This window comes from Pseudorca crassidens, chromosome 11 (genome assembly GCF_039906515.1).
Source record: "Pseudorca crassidens isolate mPseCra1 chromosome 11, mPseCra1.hap1, whole genome shotgun sequence".
In the NCBI taxonomy this organism is placed as follows: Eukaryota; Metazoa; Chordata; class Mammalia; order Artiodactyla; family Delphinidae; genus Pseudorca; species Pseudorca crassidens.
In genome coordinates, this window is record NC_090306.1 from 40678667 (window position 1) to 40704807 (window position 26141).

The window sequence follows — 26141 nt, forward strand, 5'->3', positions numbered from 1 at the left end:
CTCTTGTAACTTAAGAAACACAGGACCCAAGGGCTGGAAGGACTTGCTGAGGTCACAGCTAAGGGTGAGAGCTGCCAGGCCAGCATTCTTCCTACCCGCCCCCTACCTCCCCTCACTCACTGTATCTCTTCTTTTCTTTCTCTTTCATGTACTATTTCTCCATTTCATGTACTGTTTCATCTACTATTTCTCATAGAGCCATTTGGCTCTGTGTTATTATTACTTAAAATCCATATTACAAACGATGCTTGTAGTGGCGTATTTGTCATTTTAACATGGGAACATTGACAAATGCGACTTTGACCATTCCTTGATTAACGTGTGCAAGGCCAGATGACTGTAGTACACATTCAGATATGGCACGCAGTGAAACTCCAACAGTTGGTCTGATTCATAAACACAGAGCTTTTGAAAAGTTAGGGCTGGTTGTGGTCCAATGTATTTATACATTTTTATTAGACTCAATTGAAAGATTTGAAAGGATGAATAAATTACTTTCCTATTTGCTTCATCTGCTATTGCAGACGATGCCCAACAGATGTCACATATGAAATTCAAATTACATCTTCAAATGGAGCATAACTTTAGTAATGAATATTCAAGAGAATAACTGAAAACCAGAATGATATTTTAGAGACATTTCTTTCACTGGAGAGAAACTGTTCGTGGAAAAATACTCACCTATTTATCTGACCATTTTCTACCTCGGTGAACTCATTGGAATCATTGCTAATGTTATCATCTTCGGGCACTGTCATGTTTTGCAATTCAGTTAATTCGAGTCCACTTTTGAAATGCATCATGTTTAGAAAGTACCTGTCGTCCAAATCCTCCTTTTCTGAGTGTATTTACAAATGGATAGCAGCAAAAATATAAGGTTCACACCCCTAAAATACAACACAAGGAAAAACAATTAAACATACGAATATCACCACTGATTACACATAAGCTATTACACACAAATGCTTTGCTGATAACATAACTTTTACATTTTGCTATTCAAAGCATTAAAGCAATCTTGGTACATCAAGTTATAGAGGCTGTAAATTTTCTGTCTTTCATAAATCTTCCTCCATTTTTAACTATAAAATGAGTCATGTCCCATAATCTTTATGCTCACGTTCATAGGAAACCATGTGATCTGTAGGCAACAGAGATGCCCTTTTATGAAGTAGTGTGTTTAAAAGGAAAGCGAATAGGTTATTTTAGTGCGTCAGACCACAGGGCACACATATAGCTGGGTACAGACTGAACAGGCACAAAAGCTCGTCTGATTTAGCAATCCCAGTTTAATAAAAATGCAAATCCTCAATAAATGGCATCATGTAGGATCAACCACCCAACCTGGAGGTCAAGCAGCAAAGGACATATCTGTGTTCTGAAATTTAGCAAACCGTTTATCCATCAACTGCAAGAGATTAAATCAGTCTCTTCAGTGAAATCACTCCATGTCAGGGAGTTAGGGAATTAAAATCTCATACTCAGGGGATTTAGGTTAATCCACCTGAAACTGTATTTCCTCACAGAAATGAAAGACTTGCCGAGTTCACATTTTCTCCCACATGGATGACTGTGATTTAAATTTCTGAGTGGTCACCAATAATATAGAAGGGGGTAAAGTGTTTCAGACACACAGCATCACAAATCAAAAAGCAGGTGGCAACAGAGGTATGGTGCTGTGATTTATTATAAAGAAGACATATTTGGTCTTCGTTCCTATTTCTGGTTCACAGCTCCCCAAACCCTTAGAATTTCCTAAGTGTTGAGGGTGATAAATGTCTTTTGGTATATTAATGAGGTGACTTTGGGAAAGCACCTACGGATGGGGGCTGGTTGCCAGTGGAGCCAAACATGTGATTAGAGGGTTGGAATTTTTAGTCTCACCCCGTGATTTCCGGGGAGAGGAGACAGGCCAGAGCTTGAATCAATCACTAGTGGCCAATGAGTTCATCAATCATGCCTATGTAATGAAGCCTCCATAAAAAGCAAAAAAAGGAGGAGGTTCAAAGAATATCCATACCAGGGACCCAGAACACCACGCCGTACTGGGCACCCAGCTCCACAAGGACTGAAGCTCCTGTGTTGAGGACCTCGCCCTGTGTATCTCTACATTTGCCTGTTGATTTGTATCCTCTGATATCTTTTGGAATCAATTGGTGACCTAGTGAGTAAATGGGTTTTCCTGAGTGCTGTGAGCTGTTCTGGCAAATTAATGGAACCCAAGGAGGGGGTCACGGGAACCTCTGATTTATGGCCAGTCAGTCAGGAGCAAAGGCAATAACCTGGGCTTGTGACTGGTGTCTGAAGTGAAGGGCAGCCTTGTGGCATGGAGCCCTTGACCCGTAGAATCTCATTCTATCTACCAGTGGACAGCGTCAGAATTGAGTTGACAATTGTGGGTGTGGGGAAGCCTACACACACACACACGCACACACACACGCACACACACTGGAAATGGGTCCAGGAACCTTTTTAAGAGGTAAATGCAACTTCAAAAGTAAGGCCTGTAAAGGTACAAGAGCCTCACTAAGATAATCTCAGTGAGGCAATGGGGATCATGGAATGAAGCAGAATGTCAGCGAGATCTTTTTTTAACCTCCAATGGATGATCCATCTTGGAGGATGTTTTGATATTTTGTCTGACCCTGAATTCCATAAGATAACTGTAACCTAGCTAAGAGTCAAAGCTCCAATGTGCCCATCTAAGCATCCTACTATATCCGAAGAAGCATTTTGCTAACTGATAATATTTTCAGGACCCCTAGAAAGTACCCCAGAATGATACTTCTTTAAGAATTTCCTTCCTCTCAACCTAGGGCCAAGACGGGAATAAAGACGCAGACCTACTAGAGAATGGACTTGAGGACACGGGGAGGGGTAAGGGTAAGCTGGGACAAAGTGATTGAGTGGCATGGACATATATATATACTACCAAATGTAAAACAGATAGCTAGTGGGAAGCAGCTGTATAGCACAGGGAGATCAGCTCAGTGCTTTGTGACCACCTAGAGGGGTGGGATAGGGACGGTGGGAGGGAGACGCAAGAGGGAAGAGATATGGGAACATATGTATATGTATAGCTGATTCACTTTGTTACAAAGCAGAAACTAACACACCATTGTAAAGCAATTATACTCCAATAAAGATGTTAAAAAAAAAAAAAGAATTTCCTTCTTCTCTTCCCCACAGCTAGGCCCCACCTTACTCCTTTCCATTCACATCGTCTCCTGTCTAGAATGAATCTTCCCTGGTTCCAAGATCCTTTACAGCTTCCACAAGATAAATACTGTCTAATACCTCAGATTCCAGGAGCCTCACCCTTCCTGCAGGGCAGGGCCTCTCCTGGAAAGCAGGAAGCCAGGAGATGGGAGATTGGAGCTCCCCGAACTCCTGGTCTAAGGCTAACCTGGCAGCTCAGGGCTGATTCTTCCAGCTAGGGTGGTAGTGCTGGAGCCTGGGCCATGACTAATTGCTTTTAGTGTCTTCACACAGCAGCAGCATTTACAGCCTGTCTTTACTTTGCAGAAGTTGAAGTGCATCAGAAAGGTTAAGCCCCCTTGTCACCCCTTGGCCCCCTCTGAAGAAAGCTGCACAGTGGACTGGGCTGGGTAACCCCTAGGAGTCTCGGCACACGGCCTCTTGCCTGTATGACTCCCTCAGAGGCCACTAAGGTGATACCGTGGGGTTGCTAGGAAGTTCACTCAGTGGGGGCTTAGCTGGTCGTCCAGTGGTAAAGAATACGCCTTACAGTGCCGGGGACAGGGGTTCGATCCCTGGTCAGGGAGCTAAGATCCCACATGCCACGGGGCAACTAAGCCTGCGCGCTACAACTACTGAGCTCGCGTGCCTCAACTAGAGCCTGCGTGCCGCAAACGACAGAGCCCACGTGCTCTAGAACCCGCGCCCCACAACTAGAGAAGAGACAGCCTGCACGCCACAACTAGAGACGAGCCCGCGCACCACAACGAGGAGTCCCACGTGCCTCAACAAAGATCCTGCGTGCCGCAACTAAGATCCGACACAGCCAAAGAAATAAATTAAATAAATAAATAATAAAATAAATCTGAAAAAAAAAGTTCACTCAGTGGATGGCGTTTCCAATCTGGGTTAAGGAGTCCTTTTCTCTCTAAAAACTTGTAGGAGACAGGGTACTAGACAAGAAATTTCTGAGAAGAGGAAAAGTTGACTAACAACAGATCTGGAGTCTACTGTTTGAATGTAAACTTTCATATCAATATATGTGTGTGAATACAAATATATACTACACATACACACACACACACACACACACACACACACACACGTGCAATGGACCAAAAAGGAAAAGAATAAAAAGAACAGAGTAAGTTCTGGCCACTAAAATTATGTCAGTATTAGGCAAATGCCAGTTCTAAGTTAATCACATAGGATACATTTTTGCCTTTGGCTTAAAGAGATTTATTTTTTCACAGTTCCAGAAGTCCAAGATTAAGGTAATGGCAAGTTTTATTTCTTCTGAGGCCTCTCTCCTTGGCTTACAGATAGCTGTCTTCTCGATCTGTCCTCATATGGTCTTTCGTCTTTCTGTGTGTTCTCTGTATTGTAACCTCCTTTTCTTTTTTTTAAATTTAGGATAAATTTTTATTGTTGTGAAATAACCTATCTGAAATCTAACTTATTCTTGAAAATAAAAACTGGAAAAATGGGGAAAATTAACAAAGTTAGTGACATCTGTCACTAAGGTTGAGGCCACACTTAGGAAGTACCATCCATTCCATTTATCATATACTTATTGAGTGCTAGGTGATGAAAGGATTTTAAAAGTCTGAAAAGGATCTGAGGCAGCTTCACAGAAAAATCACATTTGAACTGGCTCTTGAAAAAGAAAACAAAAATTTTCTGGTTCTAAAGCTAATATATGCCCACTGTAGAATCTTCAGAGCGAACAAGAAACCCCACCACCCAAAATGGGTCCCTGTTAGAGTTTCACGTGCTTCCTCCCTTCTTTTCTTCTTTTTTTCTTTTCCTTTCTTTCTTCCTCTCTAGCTCTCTCTCCTCTCTCTTTTTTATGTAACATTGGAATTTTAGCCTGTTTTTAGTCTGTCTTTCATGTAATATTACATAGTACGTATTTTGAAGGACAGAAGTGTTTTTTAAAAGTATATTAGTTCCTTGTTAATAAATAACACAGGGCTTTGTAGAAAAATGCGAAAATACAAGCTTGCAAATGAAAGAAAGAACAAATAAAAAGAAAAAAGTCACCTGTTATCTCAGCAAGCAGAGATGATCACTGTATATATATTGGAGTATAACCTTCAAGGATTTTTCTACACACATAGATAAGTGCCTAGCACACAGTAGGCACTCGATAAATATCTGTTAAATGAAAAGAATGAGTACAAATGTTTTAAAAATATGTATACATTTACAAAAATGGAAATCATACCACAGAGTTTTTAAAACATATTTTTTCACTTAACAAGATATGGTCTCCTATCCTGAGTTATGTCCGTAAACACGGGTCTACACCATTACGGCAAATGCTCCTTAACCGCTTGACTGTGCCATATATTGACATCCAACCTACTACTGCTAGACAGTCACACTGCCTGGTGGACAGGAGACTGACAGGTGGAGATGGGCCCTGAGCTGAGACTTTTCAATGAAGGAAAACACGGCCAACGACAAAGACACAGGAAGTGCAGGTTGAGTTTAAGAAACAAAAGAATTATAGTTTCACTGAAAGACTGAAGCAATTATCAGACTATACAGTTAATTAAAAGACCGAATGGGGTCATCATGTGAAGATCTTGACGCTAATCCAACCACAATTACTATCTCCCAACATTTATAATAGGTTACAAATAGAATATTTCTGATCCTTCACTGCAATCTTGTGAGGTATTCTGAAGAAGCATTATTATCTTGCCATGCTTACTGGTACGTTTTACTAATAGTACCAATGTAAAATACAGAAACTTCTTCTCTACTCTTCCTGGTGATATGCATCAAAGGAGAGGATACATAGAGAAACCTGGTTTGGTCTTTCTTACGTTGCTTACAACCTACTGAAACAAGCAAGACCTTCCCATATAAAGTGACAGTATATCATAAAACATTTGCGTGATAGAGACCAAACTGTACAATAGAACAAAGAATAAGTCCAGAAAGATTTCAGAGACATACATACATACATATGGACATACAGGAAGGAAGGAGGGAAGGAAAGAAGGAAGTAAGGAAGGAAAGAAGGGAGGGAGGGAGGGAGGGAGGGAGGTGGGGGGAGGGAGGAAGGAAATTGGAACCTGCAGAAATCAGGTAAGGTTTTATAAAGAGTTAGGACTTGAACTATGTCTAAAAATAGGTAGGATTTAGACTGGGGTAGGGAAGGCATTCCTTGCACTGGAAACAGCACAGGCAAAGACATGGAGGCCAGATGTGCACAGAACACCCACTCAGATGAATCTCGCTACAGCAGAGGGAGCAAGGTACACGTTCTTGAGTAATAAGAGGTTATATTGGTTTAGCAAAAGCTGATTAAAAAATTGTAGAGGGAAAACCACAATATAAAAAAACCAAAGAATATACTATAACTCAAACGTTGCCCAAAATTACTTTGGGGGATAAATAAACAAAAATACAATTTCAATCGCTAAGACACTGTGTGATGGACTGGCCCACTCAATATTTGTTCCCACGTCTTTCTAGTCCAGCTCTGTATCTAGAGGATAGAGAGTTATACTTCAACTAAAAAAAAGCTTAAAATTGATAGTCTTTGAAAACCTGGGGTCCTCGGGAGGCGGGGAATGGCCTTCAGTAGTGAAAGGCTGGGACCCAGTAAGCACTCTCATAAGAAAAGGTGTTTTCTCTCTTCTTACACAAAATTCATGACTTGGGGGACGAGGGGAAGATGGCGGAAGAGTAAGACGCAGAGATCACCTTCCTCCCCACAGATACACCAGAAATACATCTACACGTGGAACAACTCCTACAGAACACCTACTGAAGGCTGGCAGAAGACCTCAGACCTCCCAAAAGGCAAGAAACTCCCCACGTACCGGGGTAGGGCAAAAGAAAAAAGAATAAACAGAGACAAAAGGATAGGGACGGGACCTGCACCAGTGGGAGGGAGCTGTGAAGGAGGAAAGGCTTCCACACACTAGGAAGCCCCTTAGCGGGCGGAGACTGCGGGAGGCGGCGGGGGGAGCTTCGAAGCCGCGGAGCAGAGCACAGCAACAGGGTGTGGAGGGCAAAGCGGAGCGATTCTTGCACAGAGGATCGGAGCCGACCGGCACTCACCAGCCCAAGAGGCTTGTCTGCTCACCCGCTGGGGCGGACGGGGCTGGGGGCTGATGCTCGGGCTTCGGTCAGAGCACAGGGAGAGGACTAGGGTTGGCAGCGTGAACACAGCCTGCAAGGGGCTAGTGCGCCACGGCTAGCCAGGAGGGAATCTGGGGGAAAAGTCTGGACCTGCCGAAGAGGCAAGGGACTTTTCTTTCCCTCTTTGTTTCCTGGTGCACGAGGAGAGGGGATTAAGAGCGCTGCTTAAAGGAGCTCCAGAGACGGGCGCGAGCCGCGGCTAAAAGCACGGACCCCAGAGACGGTCATGAGATGCTAAGGCTGCTGCTGCCGCCACCAAGAAGCCTGTGTGCGAGCACACGTCACTATCCACAACCCCCTTGCGAGGAGCCTGTGCAGCCGGCCACCGCCAGGGTTCCGTGATCCAGGGACAAATTCCCCAGGAGAACGCACGGTGTGCCTCAAGCTGGTGCAACGTCACACAGGCCTCTGCCGCCGCAAGCCTGCCCCGCACTCCGTACCCCTCCCTCCCCCCGGGCCTGAGTGAGCCACAGTCCCCGAAGCAGCTGCTCCTTTAACCCCGTCCTGTCTGACCTAAGAACAGACGCCCTCTGGCGACCTACATGCAGAGGCGGGGCCAAATCCAAAGCTGAGCCCTAGAAGCTGTGAGAACCAAGAAGAGAAAGGGAAGTCTCTCCCAGCAGCCTCAGAAGCAGCGGATTAAATCTCCACAATCAACTTGATGTACCCTGCATCTGTGGAATACATGAATAGACAACGAATCATCCCAAATTGAGGAGGTGGACTTTGAGAGCAAGATTTATTATTTTTTCCCCTTTTCGTTTTTGTGAGTGTGTATGTGTATGCTTCTGTGTGAGATTTTGTCTGTATAGCTTTGCTTCCACCATTTGTCCCAGGGTTCTATCCGTTTTTTTTTTTTCTTCTTTTAAAAAAAACATTTTTTTCTTAATAATTATTTTTTATTTTAATAACTTTATTTTATTTTATCTTACTTTATTATATTTTACTTTATCTTCTTTCTCTTTCTTTCTTTCTTTCTTTCTTTCTTTCCTCCCTCCCTCCCTCTCTCCCTCTCTCTCTCTCTCTTTCTTTTTTTCTTTCTTCTTCAGGACACTGGTCCACAAGAGACCTCCCAGCTCCACATAATATCAAACGGTGAAAATCTCCCAGAGATCTTCATCTCAACACCAGCACCCAGCTTCACTCAACGACCAGCAAGCTACAGTGCTGGACACCCTATGCCAAACAACTAGCGAGACAGGAACATAATCCCACCCATGAGCAGAGAGGCTGTCTAAAATCATAGTAAGTCCACAGACACCCCAAAACACACCACCAGACGTGGACCTGCCCACCAGAGAGACAAGATCCAGCCTCATCCACCAGAACACAGGCACTAGTCCCCTCCACCAGGAAGCCTACACAACCCACTGAACCAACCTTAGCCAATGGGGACAGACACCAAAAACAACGGGAACTACGAACCTGCAGCCTGCAAAAAGGAGACCCCAAACACAGTAAGATAAGCAAAATGAGAAGACAGAAAAACACACCGCAGATGAAGGAGCAAGATTAAAACCCACCAGACCTAACAAATGAAGAGGAAATAGGCAGTCTACCTGAAAAAGAATTCAGAATAATGATAGTAAAGATGATCCAAAATCTTGAAAATAGAATGGACAAAATGCAAGAAACATTTAACAAGGACCTAGAAGAACTAAAGATGAAACAAGCAATGATGAACAACACAATAAATGAAATTAAAAATACTCTAGAAGGGATCAATAGCAGAATAACTGAGGCAGAAGAACAGATAAGTGACCTGGAAGATAAAAGAGTGGAAATAACTACTGCAGAGCAGAATAAAGAAAAAAGAATGAAAAGAACTGAGGACAGTCTCAGAGACCTCTGGGACAATATTAAACACACCAACATTCGCATTACAGGGGTTCCAGAAGAAGAAGAGAAAAAGAAAGGGACTGAGAAAATATTTGAAGAGATTACAGTTGAAAACTTCCCTAATATGGGAAAGGAAATAGTTAATCAAGTCCAGGAAGCACAGAGAGTCCCATACAGGATAAATCCAAGGAGAAATACGCCAAGACACATATTAATCAAACCGTCAAAAATTAAATACAAAGAAAGCATATTAAAAGCAGCAAGGGAAAAACAACAAATAACACACAAGGAATCCCCATAAGGTTAACAGCTGATCTTTCAGCAGAAACTCTACAAGCCAGAAGGGAGTGGCAGGACATATTTGAAGTGGTGAAGGAGAAAAACCTGCAACCAAGATTACTCTACCCAGCAAGGATCTCATTCAGATTTGATGGAGAAATTAAAACCTTTACAGACAAGCAAAAGCTGAGAGAGTTCAGCACCACCAAACCAGCTTTACAACAAATGCTAAAGGAACTTCTCTAGGCAAGAAACACAAGAGAAGGAAAGACCTACAATAACGAACCCAAAACAATTAAGAAAATGGGAATAGGAACATACATATCGATAATTACCTTAAATGTAAATGGACTAAATGCTCCCACCAAAAGACACAGATTGGCTGAATGGATACAAAACCAAGACCCATCTATATGCTTTCTACGAGAGACCCACTTCAGACCTGGAGACACATACAGACTGAAAGTAAGGGGATGGAAAAAGATATTCCATGCAAATGGAAACCAAAAGAAAGCTGGAGTAGCAATTCTCATATCAAACAAAATACACTTTAAAATAAAGACTACTGGAAGAGACAAAGAAGGACACTACATAATGATCAAGGGATCAATCCAAGAAGAAGATATAACAATTGTAAATATTTGTGCACCCAACATAGGAGCACCTCAATACATAAGGCAAATACTAACAGCCATAAAAGGGGAAATCAACAGTAACACATTCATAGTAGGGGACTTTAACACCCTACTTTCACCAATGGACAGATCATCCAAAATGAAAATAAATAAGGAAACACAAGCTTTAAATGATACATTCAACAAGATGATCGAAATTGGTATTTATAGGACATTCCATCCAAAAACAACAGAAGACACATTTTTCTCAAGTGCTCATGGAACATTCTCCAGGATAGATCATATCTTGGGTCACAAATCAAGCCTTGGTAAATTTAAGAAAATTGAAATTGTATCAAGTATCTTTTCCGACCACACTGCTATGAGACTAGATATCAATTACAGGAAAAGATCTGTAAAAAATACAAACACATGGAGGCTAAACAATACACTACTTAATAATGAAGTGATCACTGAAGAAATCAAAGAGGAAATCAAAAATACCTAGAAACAAATGACAATGGAGACACGACGACCCAAAACCTATGGGATGCAGCAAAAGCACTTCTAAGAGGGAAGTTTATAGCAATACAATCCTACCTTAAGAAACAGGAAACATCTCGAATAAACAACCTAAAGCAATTAAAGAAAGAACAACAAAACCCCAAAGTTAGCAGAAGGAAAGAAATCATAAAAATCAGATCAGAAATAAATGAAAAAGAAATGAAGGAAACAATAGCAAAGATCAATACAACTAAAAGCTGGTTCTTTGAGAAGATAAACAAAATTGATAAACCATGAGCCAGACTCATCCAGAAAAAAAGGGAGAAGACTCAAATCAATAGAATTAAAAATGAAAAAGGAAAAGTAACAACTGACACTGCAGAAATACAAAACATCATGAGAGATTACTGTAAGCAACTCTATGCCAATAAAATGGATAACCTGGAAGAAATGGACAAATTCTTAGAAATGCACAACCTGCCAAGACTGAATCAGGAAGAAATAGAAAATATGAACAGACCAATCACAAGCACTGAAATTGAAACTGTGATTAAAAATCTTCCAACAAACAAAAGCTCAGGACCAGATGGCTTCACAGGCGAATTCTATCAAACATTTAGGGAAGAGCTAACACCTATCCTTCTCAAACTCTTCCAAAACATAGCAGAGGGAGGAACACTCCCAAATTCATTCTACGAGGCCACCATCACCCTGATACCAAAACCAGACAAGGATGTCACAAAGAAAGAAAACTGCAGGCCAATATCACTGATGAACATAGATGCAAAAATCCTCAACAAAATACTAGCAAACAGAATCCAACGGCACATTAAAAGGATCATACACCATGATCAAGTGGGGTTTATTCCGGGAATGCAAGGATTCTACAGTATATGCAAATCAGTCAACGTGATACACCATATTAACAAATTGAAGGAGAAAAAACATATGATCACCTCAATAGATGCAGAGAAAGCTTTCAACAAAATTCAACACCCATTTATGATAAAAACCCTGCAGAAAGTAGGCATAGAGGGAACTTTCCTCAACATAATAAAGGCCATATATGACAAACCCACAGCCAACATCGTCCTCAATGGTGAAAAACTGAAAGCATTTCCACTAAGGTCAGGAAGAAGACAAGGTTGCCCACTCTCACCACTCTTATTCAACATAGTTTTGGAAGTTTTAGCCATAGCAATCAGAGAAGAAAAGGAAATAAAAGGAATCCAAATTGGAAAAGAAAAGTAAAGCTGTCACTGTTTGCAGATGACATGATACTATACATAAAGAATCCTAAAGATGCTACCAGAAAACTACTAGAGCTAATCAATGAATTTGGTAAAGTAGCAGGATACAAAATTAATGCACAGAAATCTCTAGCATTCCTATACACTAATGATGAAAAATCTGAAAGTGAAATCAAGAAAACACTCTCATTTACCATTGCAACAAAAAGAATAAAATATCTAGGAATAAACCTACCTAAGGAAACAAAAGACCTGTATGCAGAAAATCATAAGACACTGATAAAAGAAATTAAAGATGATACAAATAGATGGAGATATATACCATGTTCTTGGATTGGAAGAATCAACATTGTGAAAATGACTCTACTCCCAAAGCAATCTACAGATTCAATGCAATCCCTATCAAATTACCAGTGGCATTTTTCACAGAACTAGAACAAAAAAATTCACAATTTGTTTGGAAACACAAAAGACCCCGAATAACCAAAGCAATCTTGAGAACGAAAAACGGAGCTGGAGGAATCAGGCTCCCTGACTTCAGACTATACTACAAAGCTACAGTAATCAAGACAGTATGGTACTGTCACAACAACAGAAAGATAGATCAATGGAACAGGATAGAAAGCCCAGAGATAACCCCACGCACATATGGTCACCTTATCTTTGATAAAGGAGGCAGGAATGTACAGCGGAGAAAGGACAGCCTCTTCAATAAGTGGTGCTGGGAAAACTGGACAGGTACATGTAAAAGTATGAGATTTGATCATTCCCTAACACCATACACAAAAATAAGCTCAAAATGGATTAAAGACTTAAATGTAAGGCCAGAAACTATCAAACTCTTAGAGGAAAACATAGGCAGAACACTCTATGACATAAATCACAGCAAGATCCTTTTTGACCCACCTCCTAGAAAAATGGAAATAAAAACAAAAATAAACAAATGGGACCTAATGAAACTTCAAAGCTTTTGCACAGCAAAGGAAACCATGAACAGGACCAAAAGACAACCCTCAGAATGGGAGAAAATATTTGCAAATGAAGCAACTGACAAAGGATTAATCTCCAAAAGTTTTAAGCAGCTCATGCATCTCAATAACACAAAAACAAACAACCCAATCCAAAAATGGGCAGAAGACCTAAATAGACATTTCTCCAAAAAAGATATACAGACTGCCAACAAACACATGAAAGAATGCTCAACATCATTAATCATCAGAGAAATGCAAATCAAAACTAAAATGAGATATCATCTCACACCAGTCAGAATGGCCATCATCAAAAAATCTAGAAACAATAAATGCTGGAGAGGGTGTGGAGAAAAGGGAACACTCTTGCACTGCTGGTGGGAATGTGAATTGGTACAGCCACTATGGAGAACAGTACGGAGGTTCCTTAAAAAACTACAAATAGAACTACCATATGACCCAGCAATCCCACTACTGGGCATATACCCTGAGAAAACCATAATTCAAAAAGAGTCATGTACCAAAATATTCATTGCACCTCTATTTACAATAGGCAGGAGATGGAAACAACCTAAGTGCCCATCATCGGATGAATGGATAAAGAAGATGTGGCACATATATACAGTGGAATATTACTCAACCATAAAAAGAAACGAAATTGAGCTATTTGTAATGAGGTGGATGGACCTAGAGTCTGTCATACAGAGTGAAGTAAGTCAGAAAGACAAAGACAAATACCGTATGCTAACACATATATACGGAATTTAAGAAAAAAAAATGTCATGAAGAACCTAGGGGTAAGACAGGAATAAAGACACAGACCTACTAGAGAATGGACTTGAGGATATGGGGAGTGGGAAGGGTAAGCTGTGACAAAGCGAGAGAGTGGCATGGACATATATACACTACCAAACGTAAAATAGATAGCTAGTGGGAAGCAGCCGCATAGCACAGGGAGATCAGCTCGGTGCTTTGTGACCACCTAGAGGGGTGGGATAGGGAGGGAAGGGAGGCTCAAGTGGGAAGGGATATGGGGATATATGTATACATATAGCTGATTCACTTTGTTATGCAGCAGAAACTAAAGCAACATTGTAAAGCAATTATACTCCAATAAAGATGTAAAAAAAAAAAAAACAACTCATGACTTATCCAGTGTTTATGTCTCAGCTCTGCTAGGCCTTGGCCTCCCACTTTCTCTCTACTGGCTTCCCCGACTTCTGTCAGTCACGCTCAGCCTCATATCTGGAAAGTAACCTTGAACTGTCACCCCTCCCTCCTGTCTTTACTGCAAACAGTCTGAACAACTTGCCCCCGACCTCATCATTCCCCTGAACCCAGGATCCACTGGCAAATCCGGGCTTCACCCTTCAGGAGCTGTGCTGACCCTGGGCAAGTAGGTTAACTTCTCTTTACCACAGTGTCCTCATCTGTAAAATGGAGATAAAGCAGTACCCACCTTACAGAGTCCTTATAAAGTCTCCATAACTGGGTCCATGCTCGGCCTGATTCTGGTAAGCGAGGGTGACTGTCACTGCTACTATTGCTACCTCTTCCTAATCAAGGCAAGTGGCCTTTTCTCGGTCCTCATCCCTTCACTTCCCTGCACAGGAGGGTCACTGTTTCCGGACCTCCACCACCTTGCCCCTCGCCGCATCCTCCTACACGCTGCTTCCTGCCTCCTTTGCCAGCTCCTGTCCTCCTCCCAGCCTCAGTGTGGGCAGCCCTTCTCCCTCCATTCGTCCTCCGCACACTCCAAACTCTTTCCTTTGTAAGTTTCAAGCCTGAAGTGTCAGGCTTCACCCCGCAAGGGCATCTTTCATATCTTTTTCCCCCCAGGCCTTTTCATTTTACAAAACTAGAAATCCTCTGCGTTTTGAAATAGGATCTTCCTCATAAATACTACTTGCTAATGATCACGTCACTTAACATGGCATGTGTTTCTTCATCTGTAAACTGAGAAGGCTGCAGGGGAGGGGCAATCTCTCAGGTTCCCTCCTGCTCAGAAAAATTTCCACAAATTGTTTTCAGACCCCAGCTGCCCGCCGGCCCTCCCCACGTGGATGTTTGCCATGACCTCCAACTCCACGTGCCTCACTGAACACATCACCCGACCTCACACATCAGCTTTTCTATTTCTGTTCACGATAATGTTCGTTCCCCTCCTCACTCAGACATGGAACCCGGATATCTAATCAGTCCCCAGGTCCTATCAACATTCTTTCATACCGTCCTTTCCTTCCTCTCGTTCCTTCCAGCTCCCCAGTCCTAGCCTGGCCAGTCGCTTCCCCCCGTGCTGCCTACTGAGCCCTACCCACTTCAGGAAGATGCAGGTTCTTCCTGAAAATTCATGTCTTGCACATTCCTCTTCACCCTCCCCTTGCCAATCATAACTGTTCCTAATAGCTGAATCCCTGGAACCTCAAATTCAAGGCCCAGATTGCTCTTACCTCTCTCTTTAAATTTCTCTCCCACGATGTTCCTTCTGAACCTTCCATTCCTGTGACGGACCTACTTATAAGCAGTTTTCTGCTTTGCTTCCACCATCTTGGTCCTAACATACTTCCCGCAAACCCCTTCCCCATCAAGCTCATGCTCATTTAAGTACAACATTTCTTTCAAAGCCCATCTTGCTGGCTTGCATGCTTTTTTTTTTTTTTAATTTCAAGCCAACCTTCTCTGTGAGGTCTTCCTCCAATGACCAGCTCATGACTGATTATTTACTTGTGATGAATTCTTACAGCACTTTTGTATAGATTACTCACTGGCTTATAGCAAGAGTTCTTATATCTTTTCATGATCTCCTTATGGAGTTATCCAGTTCCCTAATTATTATACATTTTCAACTTCTCGAGGACAGGGACCACAGCCCTCTTAGCTCTCCAGCACACGGTGATAGTAAATATGTTAACAATAATGGTGATGACTAAATTGAGAAAGCAAGCTATGATAATCTGTCTATAGACAATACAGCAGCAATCCTCACAAACACAATTTCACAGGAAAACATAACAAAAATGGGAAGTTAAAGGAAGCAACACATACAGCCCCACAGCACAGTTTTCATTAAGTCTGCCACTTAATTTCTTTTACATTTGATCCGGGCATGTGAGAATTACGTGAAAGTGCATTTAAAACTGTAAAGTACTATATGAATGGAAGGTGTTTATCATGAACATCCCGGCCTCTATGCCTGGAATGTTTGAGAACTCTTGGCATGATTTCTACAAGTTCAGAGAAAGGGTTGTATTAAAGGAGTGGTTCTCAACTGGGGACCATTTTGGCGCCCATTTGACCACGCCTGGAGACATTTTTTGTTGTCACAAGTGAGAGGGTGTCGCAGGCTTCTAGTGGAGAGAGATGCTGCTAAACACCATACAATGCACAGGGTGGCTGCCCACAACAAAGCCTCATCTGGCCCCAGATGCCAAGAGTGCCGAGGGTGAGAAGCCCCATGTTAAACGAAGCTCACCAGAGGATCAAGACTGACCATTTCTGCACGGGGCAGAGACGAGCTGCTCACTTCCCTGGAAAGACTGCCCCCTCCGTCCTGTCTTATTCACAGTATCCCAGCACCTGCTCCTACCACTCCACAAGGCTGTTCAGGTTCCCAGATGATCTTTTATTTTCTTAATTTTTATTTTTTTATTTAACTATTTCATTTTGTTGGAAAATGTTTGACTAGGTAATACATGTACATAGTACAACGTTCATAAAGTACAAAAGAGTCTACAGGGAAAAAAGCCTCCTTCACTCCTTATCCCCCAAGAAGTTCCCTCCCATGTTTTTCTTCTATAACTTTTACAGTTTTATTTTTTACATTAAAATCTTTGACTCACCTAGATGATCTTTTAAATGTCTGTTATCAACATGCCCAGCCTATGATGTTGGGGAGTTAACCTACCCATATTCAGATGTTTTGAAACTATTCTGATTTCTCAAAGTCAGAAAATATTAATAAACTCTAGAAGTTAATGAAGTTAATCTGTAACTCTGGATATAGGAGGATGGACTGTATATTACATTACAAAAACTAAAGTTTGATTTAATTAAAACAGTGAGTGTCTTTGAGCAGTGTGAATACCACACAAGTAAAAATCTTTCTCATCAACTGAAAATTCATGGATTTAAATAATCACATACAGAGTTTAAAAACAGCTTGGCATATTACAGCCTTTGAGAAATTCTTTTTCTTTGCACATGTATGTTTTTGCTATAGTAATATCTGTGATCAAGGATTACTATTGAACTAAAAACAATAAACAGGAGTTTATTTTTTTTAAGTCCTAGCTGTTATGACAGCTAACTCCCAACAAAATACTCCAGGAAAAACAGAAATAATGACAATTTGAAAGCACCACAAAGTGCTTTCAAACTGCATGTAAGGAGGTTCATTTATAAATATAAACATTAAAAAATGTGCCATTATTTGAAAAGAGAAAATATAATAAAACACACTATAACTAAATACCAAATGATGTTATAGTCCTTGAACAAGTTTTTTCTTCTCTTTGGACCTCTGTCTTACACAGAATCTGAAGTTCAGATTAACTGATGCACTCTCAAAGATCTCTCCCACTTCTAAAATCCTCTGAATTTATGATTCTGTAGACTGTTTCTTAATGAATCACTTTCATTTCAGAGATAAGAAGATGGACTTGTGGACAAGTCTTTTGAATAGGTGACTTAGACTAGGAGTACTCAGTTCTGACTACACATAGAAATCACCTTGGGAGTTTTAGAAAAATAACAGTGATAACCTGCCCCCCTAACGCACACCAGTTTCTGATTCACTTGGTCTAGGATGGAATCTAAGCATGGATATTTTAAATGCTCTGCAGGGGATTCTAATGTGCTGCCAACATTAAGAGCTACAGATTACATTGGGTTGGCCAAAAAGTTCATTCAGGTTTTTCCGTGAGATGGTATGGAAAAACCCGAACGAACTTTTTGGCCGATCCAATACTAAGGGTTTAAAAACAAATGCAGCAGGAGCCCAAGTTGGTAAGCTGAATGAGCAAAGCAGATTGGGCACAAGAAACTGGAGAACATGTGTCTCATCTATTTCAGTAAAAGTAAGACAGATCTTTTGGTTTCTTTTCAAGAAATGCCAGAAATCCCCAGGCTTTAAGTGAAATTCTGATACTGTACTTAAATGCTGACAACTAATTCCAAACAATTTTAAGAGAACATGGAGGTCCCACAAAATCTACCCACAGGTTTCATTTGCTTCTGCAGCCACCAGTTTGCAACATAAACAAAACCAGTTCAATAACCCAAGCCCAGCTTTTCCTCTGTGCTCTGTCCTGCTGCTCTCCCAACTCAGAGCCTCCCCCTCCCCGACCTTGGGCCATAACCTCTCCCTTTCCTTTTCCTTTCCGTTGTCTCTTTTCCAATCATCTTCATCATTCCTAAGACATGGAAACTGAGACCCACACATTAAATCTTTATTTGGCCCTGGCTGCATCACTGGATGGGCTTCTACGCCCGGGAAAATTCAGGTTATAAACTGTAACCTGAGGCTGTGACTCCAAGATGTCAACAACTGGTGAGCTTTGCCAAGTCAGGGGAAAAGCCGGTCAGGCTCATAATTTCACATTACCAAGACTTTATCAAACAATATATGGAAGTCTTCATTTAATGTCTGCTTTTGTTTTGCTTGCTTTTAAATCTAAACCACTGCGTATGAGAATTATCCCTGGTGTTGTTATTGTTTTTGTTTTGTTTTTTGTTTTTTAAGTTCCTATGTCTGGACTCTGCCCCAGGATGACTAAATCTGAATCTCTGGAAATGGAGTCTGGGCACTGGTAGCTTTTAAAAGACTCGAGGTGAGCCTAATGTGACGCTCACGTTGAGAATCGTTCATCTCTACCCGTCTCCTAAAACTGCCGATTAGCAGTGTGTTTAACTCCAGACGACTATCATCTTGAGTTCTTTTAACTTGTTCAAGGATGTTCTCACCTCTGTTCTCATTCTACCTTCACAACTCTGTGAGTTTGGCCGCTTGGACACTATCATCGGCATTGGACAGATGAGAAAACGAGGCATTAAAAATGTTAACTGGGGCTTCCCTCGTGGCGCAGTGGTTGAGAGTCCGCCTGCCGATGCAGGGGATGCGGGTTCGTGCCCCGGTCCGGGAAGATCCCACATGCCACGGAGCGGCTGGGCCCGTGAGCCATGGCCGCTGAGCCTGCGCGTCCGGAACGGGAGAGGCCACAACAGTGAGAGAGGCCCGCGTACCGCAAAAAAAAAAAAAAAAAAAATGTTAACTGAGTTGCCCCAGTGGACCCAGCTAGTTATTGGCAAAGACACACTGTAGCTTCACCTGAGGCAGAGTTCCTTGATCGCAACATGGCTGCCTGCAAAGTTTCCCCAAACCATGGTGCTTCCCTATCACTGAATTCCTTTATGCTTAGTAGTAACCTTAACACACAGGAGGTGAGTAGAAAAACCGATGAATAAAATGTGATCAACTTCCAGAAATAAGTGTAACAATGTTTTTTTTTTCTTATCATACTTAACCCTTCCCTTATTTTATTTATTTTTTATTATTTATTTTTAACATCTTTATTGGAGTATAATTGTTCTACAGTGTTGTGTTAGTTTTTCCAGCTATACATACATATATCCCCATATCCCCTCCCTCTTGTGTCTCCCTCCCACCCTCCCTATCCCACCCCTCTAGGTGGTCACAAAGCACCGAGCTGATCTCCCTGTGCTATGCAGCTGCTTCCCACTAGCTACCTATTTTACATTTGGTAGTGTACATATGTCCATGCCACTCTCTCACTGCGTCCCAGCTTACCCTTCCGCCTCCCCGTGTCCTCAAGTCCACTCTCTATGTCTGTGTCTTTATTCCTGTCCTGTCCCTAGGTTCATCAGAACCTTTTTTTTTTTTTAGATTCCATATATATGTGTTAGCATACGGTATTTGTTTCTCTCTTTCTGACTTACTTCACTCTGTATGACAGACTCTAGGTCCATCCGCCTCACTGTTTTTAAAAGACTCAATTTAGGGTAAGTGTTCTAAGTTGTCCTTCTGTGAAATCTATGATGCTTTTTGGAATGTGCTTCCTTCCACCACCTTTCATAGATGCACATTCTCCCAGGGACTGAGAACATTCAGGTAGTTTCCATTAAGGTATTATTTTCAGAGTATTTTCAAATGATTAAATATTCATTGAATATTAGAGGTAAGGGGAACTTTCCTGATCAGCTTCCCCCATCTCTTCTGATAGATGAGAAACCTGAAGTCCCTTTTAATTCAATATATATGGACCGCTAACATTGTGCCAAGCACTGCACAACCATTATCCTCATTAAACCTTCTGAATAACTCATCATACCACTACCACCACGTTTAACAAATGGGGGGTGGGGTGGGAAATGAGGCTCAGCAATGCTAAAAAAAACACAAAACTTGCTCAAGGTCCCCAGGCTGGAGACCTGGGACTGATTCAAAGTGTATGTCCTTATCCTCCACCTTCCATCACCTGGACTGATGATGGTGCAAAAAGTGAAAGATAAATCTTTATTTAAAGGTGAGGGGATCAGTGGACACATTTGATGAGGTAGAAAAGTGGCATTTAGGCTAAGCCTTCACAAATATATAGCATTTCAGTAGGCATTCCAGTTTGGAATCAACATCAATATTGAGGCAGAAAAGTGAAAGGAAGGGTATAGGGTGAACTGGGAGAAAGAGGCGAGGATTGTGGAGGGTCCCGAGCGCCCAGCTAAGGAATTTAGACGTTAACTGTAGGCAACTGGAACCCACTGAAGGTTTTCAGAAGCAAGATGAGTTTTAGAAATGAGTTTTGAAAACATAGATCACATGGAAGTGTCGAGATTGAATTAGGGGAGCAGAGCTTGGTACAGAGATCAGCTAGAAGCCCATCACACCTCCTTTGCTGGCTACTTCACTCTTTACCACGCGCTGTGCTTGCATCTGCTCCTCTGAGCGCTGGTTTCTTCGGGGCACCTCAATGTCCGTTTCACCGTTCTTGTATCCCAAGCGACCGCTGCAATTGCCCTGTCTAGGGCAGATAACAGAGACCTGAACCCGGGCAGTGGGAATGGAGATGAAAAAACAGATTTCTGGAGCATTTGCAGCACCTGGTAACTGCTCAGAAGCGGAGAGAAGGTAAGAGAGAAGAAGAAGCAGAGTAGAAAAAGACTCTGATGTTTCAACTTAACAGGGGAACAAATAATGAGATACAGAAAGAAAGCGATGGTCAACAGTAGCACAAAGTGCTGAACAAGATGTTTTGGCCAAGGTCTCAATGCAACAGGCATTTATTAAGCAGCTACTCTGTGCTGGGCATTAGGGGAACAGTAATGAATTAGACTGGTCTTTGCCCTCAAGTATCACCCAGAGGGAGGAAAAGACGGCCTAGCAATAACCAGGTTCCTGGACTCTTAGTCTCAGGACAAATGTCCCCTCTCACACAGGCCCTCCTAGAGGGTCATCTGTTTCAAGCACCCTCCCCCATCACATGATCCTGTTTTATTTCTTCATTGCTGGAACAAATCTCCAAAATTCATTTATAGGTACATTTATTGTCTGTTTCCCCCAGGAGAATGGAAGTCTCACAGAAGCAGGAACTTTATCTTGCTAGCTGCTAACTGCCACATAAACCCTCAGTAGGAAAAACTCATTGAATATGTTGGAGGGGAAAAAAAAAAGTGAATAAACGTCAAGGTTAAGACCTCGAGCCAAACTAGGTGAGTTTCTCGATGCCTACGGCGACATACTGAACACTGAATTAACTCTGAAGGGTAAAGCCATTTTGAGATTGGGGTCCAACCCGAAATCCAGGGAGCCCACCATGGATCTGAGCCCTGACTCGGCTGTTTCGCATAGATTTCAGGAATACCCACCCAGCGAGAGATATTTAACAATGAGGCCAGCCAGCCGCCTGGCTCAGGTTTTATTTCAGTTGTCCTTCTGACGTCAGAAGAAGCACGAGTTGCTGCACAGTTTCTTCTATCAAGGTGACAAAGTACAGCCTTGTTGGGCCCAGCAGTCTGCAAACCATAGATTTATTCTCTCCTCCCCCTTATATTAAAAATTTTTAAACCCACGGCAGAGATGTCAGATTCCTTTCCAAATGCAAATAAATCCTGTTTCCTAGCTCTCGGGTCTTTTTTCACTCATGAAATACATCACCAGGGATTTGTATGCGGAAGTATGTGATCCTGGTGCCAGTTAGGTTTTCACCGTAGAACCAGTGCAATAAAAACCGGGTCCGCGCCGCAGAGTGAGACACAAAGGACTCTCAAAATTGTAGCACCACCTTCCTAAGCCGAAGACAGCCTGTGAAAGGCACCCGAAACTCCGTGACGCGCTTACCGCGAAATTCCTTTTGCCGCCATATGCACTTGTACCATCTCTGACTACAGTTCAGCCCAAACCCAGGGCCGGGCGATTCCGCAGGGAAGCGGCGCCCAGGCCGCCCTGTAACCTGGAGGTCCCAGTGGGCGCTGAGGAGCCCGATGCTCCGGAAGGCGGATTACGGTGCGGGGCGGGGACGCGCACCAGGGCGAAGGAACACCTTCCTCCGGGCACGGCCGCGGCGAGGTTAAAGGCCTTTTGTGGCAACGTTTAGGGAAGCGAGCGAGATGCGGGGGTGGAGGGAGGAGGTGGGAGTGCAGGCGAGGACTGTCCGCGCCCGCGCCCCGCGCAAGCGGTGGCCTTTTGTTCGCCAGCTGAAGCGGATCCCAGCTCTCAGAGTGGCACTTCTCTCTTTCTCTCCTTCTTCATTTGGGAAAGAACTTCTTTGGGGCGGGAAAGGGCAGTGAGTCACTGCCAGCATCCTTTAGCAATCACCCCCTCACCTCCACCCCACGACCCGCATCCTCCCACTCCTATTCATACTGAGAGCGGGGCAGAGCTCGAGAAGGGCCGGCAAGCGTGCTCCCGTTTACTCGGGCTCCGCGCCTCCGCTCCCCGACCCGCGGCCAGTCCCCGAGACCCAGACGGCCGCACACACAGTCCCGAGGACATCACATGCCCTCCTCGGGGCCCTGCGGACACAGGAAATTCCCCGCAACTGCCCGGCATTCAAACACTCGTCGGGTATGCAGTCGCGCCCTCACCTCGGCCGGGCTCTCCAGACCCTCGTGGTCCCTAACCCCCGTGTGACTGAACCAGATCTGGTGCCACAATCTGTCCCTAAGAAAACAGACTCCAAAAGTAAGCCAGAGCCCATGCAAAGGTGAAATAAGGGGCCCTGGCACCTCCTTACACTGTCGTGGGCGGTCAGGAGAACCGGGGATCTGGACTTTTCCTAAAAGCAAAATCCGAACGCATCCGGCACAGCCGCGCACTCCTTCCTTTCTCGCCGCATGGATGACTTCTGCATTACCGCCTCCTCTCACATCTAAAACATCCCTTTCCTCCCCGCCGCCGCTCCCTCAGCTCTCCCCGGGAACGCGAAATCACCTTACCTCGGGCAATAAAGGAAAAGTGGCAAAAGGAGACGTCAAGGTATCCGCCCTTCCGGGATTTTCCCCCGGCCGTGCGACGTCCTTTGTGTCAAGGTCTGGCTGCCTCAGCGGAGGAAAGGTGGCCTCCGTCAGTGAGGTCTGGGCAGGGAGGCTCAGCGTGGCGTGGCGGATTTCCGAGGAAGGTGAAGGGCGGCGACCTTCAGGCGGAGCGGCGTGGCTGCCCCAGCCCGCGCTCTCCTGTCTCTCCTCCTTTCGGAGCCGATTGCATCAGAATCTCCCCCCACCACCAACCCCCACCCACACGGTGCTCGCCAGCCTCGCACTTACATCCACATGCTCGGCCGCCGAGGGTCTCGAATCGCAGTCATTCTCCTATTGGGGGGCGCGTCGCCCCTGTGCATCCATGGCTCGTGATGGTTTAGCTGGGAAAGTCAGGCTATTCCTCCGCGTCCAGCGTGCCGTCGCCTCCCCTCCTGCACGCCCGCTCTTTAACCGAAGCTGCGTGTCACTCAGCGGTGCCCGTCACATGGTGCCTCTGCCGGCGGCCGCCCCTTGCTACCTCCTTGTCACCGCCCGCCGAGGATGCAGCGACCGCGGCCGGCGGAGACTGAGCATTCGGGAAGAAGGGAGGAGTGAGGGAGGGGTTGCGGGTCGTGCGTGTGCGGGGCGCGCCGGCAGTGGCACCGGGAGCAGAGGCTGCGCGCAGCCTGGACACCTGCCCCACGCCCCCCTGGGGCCTGGCAGCGAGCCCAGAGCCCAGCTGCGGCGGCGGCTGGAGAGCCCTCGGGGATGGAGGAGGTGGGGGCGGCTTGGGGGGCGCGGAAGGAGGAGAGGAAGGCTGCGCCCTGCGGGACTGGGGGGGCGCTTTTGGGGTCAGCGCCAAGGCCGGGCCGGGTCGCGGGAGCGAGGGGAGCTGCATTGTGGGAAGGGCGCCGCGTGAGGTTGGCCGTGGGAGTGGCTGGTCGGCGCGCAGCCCCGCGAACCGCTAGCGGCGCAGGAGCCGCGGGTATAGAGGGAGCGGCTTGTCGGCTCCCCCGGGAAGGCGCCGAAATGGCCGGGGTCGGCAGGGAGGGAGCCGAAGCGGCTGGGGCAGCGGGGAACGCTGCACCTCTGGAAACCCTTTGTCCGCAACCCGCAGTGGGAGGCACCTCCTGTCTTCCGGATCCAACACCCGCACACCTCGCCAGCCCTCCCCGAGATCTGTTCTGGGGGGCTCTGTTTGGGGATTGGGTGGTTTTGCTGAACTGCGGGTGCACTCTGGCCCGGCGGGGAGACCCCACGTGATTCCGCTCCGGGCTCGGCGCGTCGGGGTTCAGGGAGCCCGGCGCTCCAAGTCGGGGGCCAGCGGGGAGCGAGGGCGCAGGATGGAGGGGCCTGGGACAGCTGGGCCCATTTCCCTTTCTTTTGCTCACTCTTTGTTCCAGGCACAGCCCCCTTGAACTGACTGGGCACTTCCTTGCCGGGGAGTGTGTTTCCTTAAAATGGCGACAGGAAATCCCACCTGCGCGTCAGCCAATTAGACTGTCAGCACAGCGCGAATTTGCGAGGTGGAAACTCGAGCCTTTTATTGACGGGAACGGTTCCGTCTCCGTGTTCCATCAAAACAGGAAAGGGAAGGTGAATCATCTGTCAAAAATTAATCTACCTGGAGCATTTCAAGGGGGCCGACCGAGTAGCCTCTGTGACCGAGTGGCTATGGCTTTTTAGTCACCGCTGGAAAGGAGAGAATACAACCAAACTCCTCGTAACTGACTAAAAGCCTCGTTCCGTCCAGTCTTCGTTAGTTCAAGAATGGCTATCAGAGAACTCTACTCTGAAGGCCAGCTCTTGAATAAACTTGAGAAATGGAAAGGCAGTGCAAACAGAAGGGAAGATACCGGGCAGCCTCGTTCAGACAGACCTGCCATCAAATTCTGCCTCAAACACTGCGTCCCTTGTCTGCTTAACTTTTGTCTTTAGTCATGTTTCCCGATTTGTAAAAAAGAGAGTTAGTATCATCTCATAGTGATATTCTACAGGTCACCAGAAAGTTGGTTCTTCTCCCTCTTCCCTCCTAGAGGAAGCTAATTTAAGATGAAATTACTAATTATAAGTAGTGTGCACCTTGCCTGGCAGAGATAATTCTTATGACTAAGGTAGGAAATCTGAACAGGCAAAGTAGGTAGATTGTGAGCATAGCTCCATAAGCCAGTTGAAATGGTTACCTTTTTTATCATCATGTGTATTCACCAGTGTTTGGAGAGCATCTGATCGCAAGCTTATCTTTTGATTACAGTTTTAACTTATTTGCTAGTTTCTGTGCACCAAAGACTGCAGTTAAGTAGCATTTTAAAAATTGGATTCAATAATGATGAGTTGGGCTTCACTCCTTGCCAATTACTGTGCTAAGCACTTTACATATAAATATTATTACATGTAATCCTTTCAACTACTCAATTCGGTATTATCCTGTTTGTATAAACAAGAAAGCAGGTTTGAAGAGGCTAAGTTGGCCACGTTCACTTAAGACAGTAAGTGGTGAAAGGGGACGTGAGGGAAGTGGTTCCCATTCAGGCCTGAATTCAAAATCCACACTCAGGCTTAACCATGATGCTACGACCATTTGCAGGTAGACACTCTTGGGCCTTGAGTGTGCGAAGATCTTCACCCCTCCTCTGGCTTTTAGTTGACAACCTGGAACTGAAGGGTAGACATCAACATGGAGGCTGAAGTGAAGAAGCTGCCGTGGGGAGGATTGCGGGGAAGGAGAGTGTGGGTGGTGTTCAGGACAAGTGCCTGGTCACTGCAGTGGGGCTTTTCCTCCAAAACTGCTGGTAGGTGAAACTTCCTTTCAGCGGTCCTTTCAGTAGCCCAGCACTTAAACCCAATTGCTGTGGTCTCAA

The 26141-nt window shown here is 44.4% G+C and overlaps 1 protein-coding gene across 2 annotated transcripts in view; it reads right to left on the reverse strand.

Moving 5' to 3' along the window:
* The window catches only part of SLC38A1 (solute carrier family 38 member 1), a 68578-nt gene extending 44633 nt beyond the window's left edge, over nt 1-23945 (reverse strand). The window contains exons 1-3 of one of the 2 annotated variants that reach the window (XM_067696294.1): nt 23260-23944; nt 5242-5355; nt 682-887 (exon numbers count right to left, since the gene is read on the reverse strand). In XM_067696294.1, coding sequence (XP_067552395.1) covers nt 682-803 — 122 coding nt within the window. In that variant the 5' untranslated portion in view covers nt 804-887; nt 5242-5355; nt 23260-23944. Of the gene's footprint in view, nt 1-681; nt 888-5241; nt 5356-23259 lie in introns of both variants that reach the window. The other variant, XM_067696295.1, reaches the window with a different exon arrangement.
* Nucleotides 23946-26141: the final 2196 nt, after the last annotated feature.